At 41.8% G+C, this 8,198-nt stretch overlaps 1 protein-coding gene and 1 pseudogene across 1 annotated transcript; both read right to left on the bottom strand.

The window, feature by feature from the left end:
• Positions 1 to 4,913: 4,913 nt before the first annotated feature.
• LOC131755688 (phenylalanine--tRNA ligase alpha subunit pseudogene) lies at positions 4,914 to 6,130 on the bottom strand (annotated as a pseudogene).
• Positions 6,131 to 6,238: 108 nt separating this feature from the next.
• On the bottom strand, positions 6,239 to 6,969 carry LOC131755687 (tubulin beta chain-like). The gene is given in 4 exon segments (XM_067033297.1): positions 6,239 to 6,304; positions 6,306 to 6,568; positions 6,571 to 6,609; positions 6,612 to 6,969. Coding segments are annotated over 4 exon segments (726 nt in total).
• Positions 6,970 to 8,198: the final 1,229 nt, after the last annotated feature.

Genomic DNA, 8,198 nt, shown 5'->3' with positions numbered 1-8,198 from the left:
TTTTTTTTTTTTTTGCGGTATGCGGGCCTCTCACCGCTGTGGTCCCTCCCGCCGCGGGGCACAGGCTCCGGACGCGCAGGCTCAGCGGCCATGGCTCACGGGCCCAGCCGCTCCGCGGCACGTGGGATCCTCCCGGACCAGGGCACGAACCCGCGTCCCCCGCATCGGCAGGCGGACCCTCAACCACTGCGCCACCAGGGAAGCCCGTGTGTGTTGAATTTTGTGGAAAGCTTTTTCTGCATCTGTTGAGATGATCATATAGATTTTCTCCCTCAGTTTGTTAATATGTTGTATCACATTGATTGATTTGTGTATATTGAAGGATCCTTGCATTCCTGGGATCAACCACAGTTGATCATGGTGTATGATCCCTTTAATGTGTTGTTGGATTCTGTTTGCTAGTATTTTGTTGAGGATTTTTGCATCTATGTTCATCAGTGTTATTGGCCTATAGTTTTCTTTCTTTGTGACATCTTTGTCTGGTTTTGGTATCAGGGTGATGGTTGTCTCATAGAATGAGTTTGGGAGTGTTCCTCCCTCTGCTCTATTTTGGAAGAGTTTGAGAAGGATAGATGTTAGCTCTTTGTTCTCTAAATGTTGGATAGAATTCGCCTGTGAAGCCATGTGGTCCTGGGCTTTTGTTTGTTGGACTATTTTCAATCACAGTGTCAATTTCAGTGCTTGTGACTGGACTGTTTATATTTTCTATTTCTTCCTGGTTCAGTCTGAGAAGGTTTACTTTTCTATGAATTTGTCCATTTCTTCCAGGTTGTCCATTTTACTGGCATATAGTTTCTTGTAGTAATTTCTCATGATCTTTTACATTTCTTCAGTGTCAGTTGTTACTTCTCCTTTTTCATTTCTCATTCTGTTGCTTTGAGTCTTCTCCCTTTTTTTCTTGATGAGTCTGGTTAATTGTTTCTCAATTTTGTTTATCTTCTCAGAGAACCAACTTTTAGTTTTATTGATCTTTGCTGTTGTTTCCTTTATTTCTTTTTCCTTTATTTCTGATCTGATCTTTATGATTTCTTTCCTCCTGCTAACTTTGGAGTTTTTTTGTTCTTCTTTCTCTAATTGCTTTTGTTGTAAGTTTAGGTTGTTTATTTGAGATATTTCTTGTTTCTTGAGGTAAGATTGTATTGCTATAAACTTCCTTCTTAGAACAGTTTTGCTGCATTCCATAGGTTTTGGGTCATGGTGTTTCATTGTCATTGTCATTCTAGGTATTTTTTTAATTTCCTCTTTGATTTCTTCCGTGATCTCTTGGGTATTTAGTAGTGTATTATTTAGCCTCCATGTATTTGTATTTTTTACAGATTTTTTCCTGTAATTGATATCTAGTCTCATAGTGTTGTGTTTGGAAAAGATGCTTGATATGATTTCAATTTTTAAAAATTCACCAAGCGGCTTCCCTGGTGGCACAGTGGTTGAGAGTCCGCCTGCCGACACAGGGGACGTGGGTTCGTGCCCCGGTCCGGGAAGATCCCACATGCCGTGGAGCGGCTGGGCCCGTGAGCCGTGGCCGCTGAGCCTGCGCTCTGCAACGGGAGACGCCACAGCAGTGAGAGGCCCGCGTACCGCAAAAAAAAAAAAAAAAAAATTTACCAAGGCTTGATTTGTGACCCAAGATAAGATCTATCTATCATAATATATTATAAGATATGTCCCATGTGCACTTGAGAAGAAAGTGTATTCTGTTGTTTTTGGATGGAATGTCCTATTAAATATCAGTTAAATACACCTTCTGTAATGTATCACTTAAAGCTTCTGTTTCCTCATTTATTTTCATTTTGGATGATCTGTCCATTGGTGAAAGGGGGTTGTTAAAGTCCCCTACGATGACTGTGTTACTGTCAATTTCCCTTTTTATGGCTGTTTGTATTTGCCTTATGTATTGAGGTGTTCCTATGTTGAGTGCATAAATAGTTACAATTTTTATATCTTCTTCTTGGATTGATCCCTTGATCATTATAAAGTGTCCTTTTTTGTCTCTTGTAATAGTCTTTATTTTAAAATCTATTTTTTCTGATATGAGAATTGCTGCTCCAGCTTTCTTCTGATTTCCATTTGCATGGAATATCTTTTTCTGTCTCCTTACTTCAGTCTGTATGTGTCCCTAGGTCTGAAGTTGGTGTCTTGTAGACAGCATATATATGGGTCTCATTTTTGTATCCATACAGGCAGTCTATTTCTTTAGGTTGGAGCATTTAATCCATTTACATTTAAGGTAATTATCAATATATATGTTCCTATTACCATTTTCTTGATTGTTTTGGGGTTGTTATTGTAGGTATTTTCCTTCTCTTGTGTTCCCTGCCTAGAGATGTTCCTTTAGCATTTGTCGTAAAGCTGGTTTGGTGGTGCTGAATTCTTTTAGCTTTTGCTTGTCTGTTAAGATTTTAATTTCTCTGTTGAATCTGAATGAGATCCTTGCTGGGTAGAGTTATCTTGGTTGTAGGTTCTTCTCGTTCATCATTTTAAATATGTCCTGCCACTCCCTTCTGGCTTTCAGTGTTTCTGCTGACAGATCAGCTGTTAACCTTATGGGGATTCCCCTGTATGTTATTTGTTGATTATCCCTTGCAGTTTTTAATATTTTTTCTTTGTATTTAATTTTTGATAGTTTGTTTAATATGTGTCTTGGCAAGTTTCTCCTTGGTTTTACCCTGTTTCGGACTCTCCACACTTCCTGGACTTGATTGACTATTTCCTTTCCATATTATGAAAGTTTTCAACTATAATCTCTTCAAATATTTTGTCAGTCCCTTTCTATTTCTCTTATTCTTCTGGGACCCCTGTAATTCGAATGTTGGTGCGTTTAATGTTGTCCCAGAAGTCTCTGACACTGTCTTCAATTCTTTTCATTCTTTTTCTTTATTCTACCATGTGGTAGTTATTTCAACTATTTTATCTTCCAGGTCACTTATCCGTTCGTCTGCGTCAGTTGTTCTGCTATTGACTCCTTCTAGAGAATTTTAAATTTCATTTGTTGTGTTGTTCATCATTGTTTGTGTGCTCTTTAGTGCTTCTAGATCCTTGTTAATCATTTTTTATATTTTTTCCATTCTATTTGCAAGATTTTGTGTCATCTTTACTATCATTACTCTGAATTCTTTTTCAGGTAGACTGCCTATTTCCTCTTCATTTGTTTGGTCTGGTGTATTTTTACCTTGCTCCTTCATTTGCTGTGTATTTCTCTGTCTTTCCATTTTGCTTAACTTACTGTGGTTGGGGTCTCCTTTTCTCAGGCCTTAAGTTTATAGTTCTCATTCTTTTGGGTGTCTGACCCCAGTGGGTAAGTTTGGTCAGTGCCTTGTGTAGGCTTCCTCTTGGAGTGGACTTGTGCCTGTGTTCTCAAGGGTGGGGGTGGATCTTGTTTTTCTGGTGGCAGGACTGCATCCGGTTTGTTTTGGGGTGTCTGTGAACTTATTATGGTTTTAGGCAGCCTCTCTGCTAATGGGTGGTGTTGTGTTCCTGTCTTGCTAGTTGTTTGGCATGGGGTGTTCTGAAGTGTAGCTTGCTGGTTGTTGAGAGGAGCTGGGTCTTAGCATTGAGATGGAGATCTCTGAGAGAGCTTTTACCATTTGATATTACATGGAGCTGGGAGGTCTCTGGTCGACCAATGTCCTGAACTCAGCTGTCCCACCTAGGAAGCTCAGAAGCCAGAGCCTCAGCTCCCAGACCCCACTCACCCCGGCGGGTGAGCAGACAAGCCTCTCAGCCTTGTGAGTGCTGGTCTGCACCCATCCTCTGTGCAGGAATCTCTCCATTTTGTCCTGTGTACCCCTGTTGCTGCGCTCTCCTCTGTGGCTCTGAAGCTTCCCCCCAGCCCACCCCCTTCTCTACCAGTGAAGGGGATTCCTAGTATGTGGAAACGTTTCCTCCTTCACAGCTCCCTCACTGAGGTGCTGGTCCCATCCTTATTCTTTTGTCCCTTTTTTTCTTTTTTCTTTTGCCCTAACCTGGTAATTGGGGAGTTTCTTACCTTTTGGGAATTCCAAGGTCTTCTGCCAGCATTCAGTAGGTGTTCTGTAGGAGTTGTTCCACATGTAGATGTATTTTTGATGTATTTGTGTGGAGGAAGGTGATCTCCATGTCTTACTCCTCTGCCATCTTGAAGGTCCCCCCAAGATAATCATTTTCTATTCACAGGTGAAATAATTTTCTATGTGGAATATCTGAAAAATTCAGATATTTTTCTAGAATTAATAGAGTTTATCAAGTCTTAGAAAGTAAAGTCAACTTAAAATATCAATTTTATTCTTACCTGCTGGCAAGAAACAGTTGGAATTAAAAAAAATAAATTTCATTCACTGTAGCATTAAATAAAATTGAAAGATTAGGTAGAAACCTAACAAAAATATACTCAGGTTCTCTGTGTTGAAAACTATAAAGCACAAATGAAAATAATTAAACAACAAATAACTGAAGAGATATACCATGTTCTTAGACAGGATAACTCAATATTTTTAGGAAATAAATTATCCACAATTTGATCTGCAGATCCAGTGCAACCCTAATTAAAATTCCAGCATCATTTTTGTACATATCTTATGGGTGAGTATAAAATTTATATGGAAAGACAAAGAAACTTGAATTGACAAAAATGATTTTAAAACTGAAGAACAAATTTGGAAGATTCACACATTTCAATTTAAATATTTACTTGAAAGCTACACTAATCAAGGCAGTGTGGTATTGGAAAGAAGATATATCCACAGATTGATGGAACAGAATTAGACTAGAAAATAGATTTCCCCAAATGTATTCAATAGAATTTTTTTTAACAAAGTTGGAAAGCCATCCACTGGATGCCTCCTTCTCCCCTTTTTGCTCTTCCATTTTTCTTCTACCCCACCAACTGCCCACCCCAACAAATTCTATTGTCTATACCTGAATCCTGGTTCAGCTGTTCAGGTGGCACAAAGGACTACTACCACCATCTGCAGGTTCATCTTAGGCTCACCAGTTCCCAGACACTGCTGATGCCACATTTGATCATAGTCAGGTGCTCCAGGGAGAGACCCTAGGCAACACCTGACAGGTTCTCGGGCAGCCCCATGGGCAGCATCATCTCAGGGCAGAAGAGCCCGGGCTCCAGACCTCCACCCACTTCTTTAGGCCTTGGTGGTAACTGAACGCCTCCTTGCTGGGCTCTGTGTAGGGGTTGTAGGCTGCCTCGAAACGAATGATACTAGCTTGGTGAAGAACTCCCTCATGATGTCCACGAGATGGCCTGGGATGAGGTGGTCAGCCACAATATCCTCCATCTGGTGGAATTCAGCCAGGTATGAGTCCTCCAGGTCTCATTCCAGAACACACTGTTGGTGGTTAGGTTCTTGGCGGGGCACAATGGACTTGCCCAGGGCACTAACGGCAGAGTGCACTGAACTGACGGTCGTGGTGCGTGTGCTCGCGCAGCAGGCTTTTCCCACCTCGTCCTGCTCCCTGAAGTCCCGTTTGTTCCCCCATGAGTGGCGGCCAACCTAGGACCGGGCCCACTTGATCTGTTGGACATAGTCCACTGCCAGCTGCAGGGCCTCTGCTGGATATCCCAGGAAGAAGGTGTCATGCTAGTCATGTGCTGAGTGCTGCTGGGGCTGGAAGAGGGCATCAAAAAAAAAAAAAAAATACAGAAGGATTGCTTGAGGATATGATCTGTTGGCAACCCTGTGAACCTCAACTCCAGAAGGATCAGCGGAGCTGGGTGCAGACCTTGAGTAGGATGTTCAGGTGTCCGCTGTCATGGAGGATCCTGGGGGCTGAGAAGTTGTAGGGCTTAAAGGGTGGTCCCGCTCAGAACCGCTGGAAATCATCTCTGGGGCCAGTTCCACCTCCTGCTTGGAGATGCTGGTGCTGAAGATGCTGCCTTTTCTTCCCCAGCAGGTTACTTCAGGGTTACTTCAGTCAGCAGCTTCCTGTTCCTGAGCTCACTTCTCTCCTCCTCTCTGCCCTCCCGGGACCAGGTGGATCCACCACTGCACCTCATCCTCCACGTTGTCCACCACTCTGAACAACCGGGGCTTATTGGGTGCACCTTTGTCCACTCGGAGTCGCTTGTTGGACAAGGCCTTGCTGAAGCCTGTTTTGTCACTGGGCAGTCACAGGAGTTGCCTCTGGCCAGGCCTTGGGGCAGAAGGGGCAAGACATGTTAAGAAACACCTAGGGCTCCTGGCTGCCCTCTCCGGGCATCGTCCTCGCCCTCGGCTATAGGCTCCCACCATCTGTTTGGAATATTTTAAGAAATGTTATGTATTGTGCTGTTGCCAGTGAAGGTTGCAGACATTTTTAGGCCCCTGGGGCAAAATGTCACAGACAGCAGTTTCCACAATGTTGGCCATCCACTGGACAGAATAGCTGCTCTTCTTGTTTTGGATGTTAAGTATCTGTTCATCCACCTCCTTCATGGACATGCAGCTTCTGAACATGATGGCCACAGTCAGATAGCAGCCATGGCAGAGGCCACAGGCGGCCATCATATTCTTGGTGTCTGACATCTGCTGGGTAAGCTCCGGCATTGTCAGGGCCCAGTAATGCTGGCTTCCCTGGCTGCTTAACACAGCAAAGCTGGCATGAAGAAGTGCAGGTGGGGGAAGGGGACCATGTTTATGCCAGCTTGCACAGGTCAGCATTGAGCTGGCTGGGGAAGGACAGGAAGGTAATGACCCCACTCGTGGTGGCCAACTCCAGGTGGTCCAGGTCATTGTAGGTGGGCATGGTCAGCTTTATGGTTCTGAAGCAGACGTAATGGAGAGCATCATTATTAATGCAGTAGGTCTCATCTGTGTTTTCTACCAGCTGGTGGACTGAGTAGGTGGTATTGTAGGGCTCCACCATCCTATCCGACACCTCAGGCAACGGCGCCATGCTGAAAATATTCATGTTCTTATCTAGATATGCCTCCTGCATCTTGCTGATGAGGAAAGTACCCATCCCAGATCCAGTCCCTCCACCCAGGGAGTGGGTCATCTGGAAGCCATGCAGGCAGTCACAGCTCTCAGCCTCCTTCTTCAGGACATCTTAATAATGAAAAATTACTTGTAGTTCTAAATAAAAAATATAAAACCCTAAAACATCTACAAAATGTTCTTCTGAGAAGAAATTATAGGAGAAAATTTACCTGACTGTGGTTTAGGCAAAGAGATATTAGATACAATACCAAAAGCATGATATATTTAGGAAAAGAAAAGATAAATTGAACTTTTTATAAATATAAATTGAAATTTTTTAAATAAAAATTACTGTTCTGCAAATGATACTACTAAGTAGATGGAATGACAAGAGACAAACTCAAAGAAAATATTTACAAATCAAATTTCCATTTCAGGACTTGTTTCCACAATATAAAAATAAATCTAAATCTCAAAACTCAGCAATAAAAATCAATAAACAATATGTGGGAAAGATCTGAAGATAGGTGTCACCAGAGAAGATGGATATATGGTAAATAAGCATATGAAAAGATGCTCAACATTATTAATCATTAGGGAGTTACAATTTAAAACTTCAGTGAGGTAACTATACACCTATCAAAATGCCAAAACAAGCAAACAAAGTAACAATAACAACACTGGCAATACCAAGTGGTGCCAACGATGCAATCCCCTAGAAGTCTCATACATTTCTATTAGAAATGCAAAACTCTACAGCCACATTAGAAAACATTTTGGCAGTATTTTATAAAGTTGAATGTGCTTCTATTTACCATAGGACTCAGCAGTATTACTCCAAGGCAAATGAAAATGTATGTTCACGTGCGCGCGCGCGCGCACACACACACACACACGCACACACACTAAATATTTATAACAGCTTTATTCACAGTCACCAAATATTGGAAGCAAAACAAATGTTTCTCAACAAGTGAATGGATAAACAAACTTTTGTATATTCTAACAAATAGATGACTCCCCGATTTTCAATGTAACTGGCTAAGTGAATGAAATTAGACACCAAATACTATATATTGTATGACTCCATTAATATATGCTATTTTGGAAAAGGCAATACCATAAGTATAGAAAATTAGATCAGTTGGTGCCACACATTGGGTTTTGAGAGGGAGAGGATGAATATAAAGAGACTGTATTTGGGATGGAACTGTTCTTCGTGAAACTGTAGTGGTGAATATACAGTTCTATGAATTTGTCAAAACCTGTGGAACCATACATCAGAGAGTGATTTTTATATACAATTTT

Source organism: Kogia breviceps, chromosome 4, assembly GCF_026419965.1.
Source record: "Kogia breviceps isolate mKogBre1 chromosome 4, mKogBre1 haplotype 1, whole genome shotgun sequence".
Lineage (NCBI taxonomy): Eukaryota > Metazoa > Chordata > Mammalia > Artiodactyla > Physeteridae > Kogia > Kogia breviceps.
The sequence above is the reverse complement of the archived record's forward strand: the minus strand, read 5'-3'. Positions and strand labels throughout refer to the sequence as shown.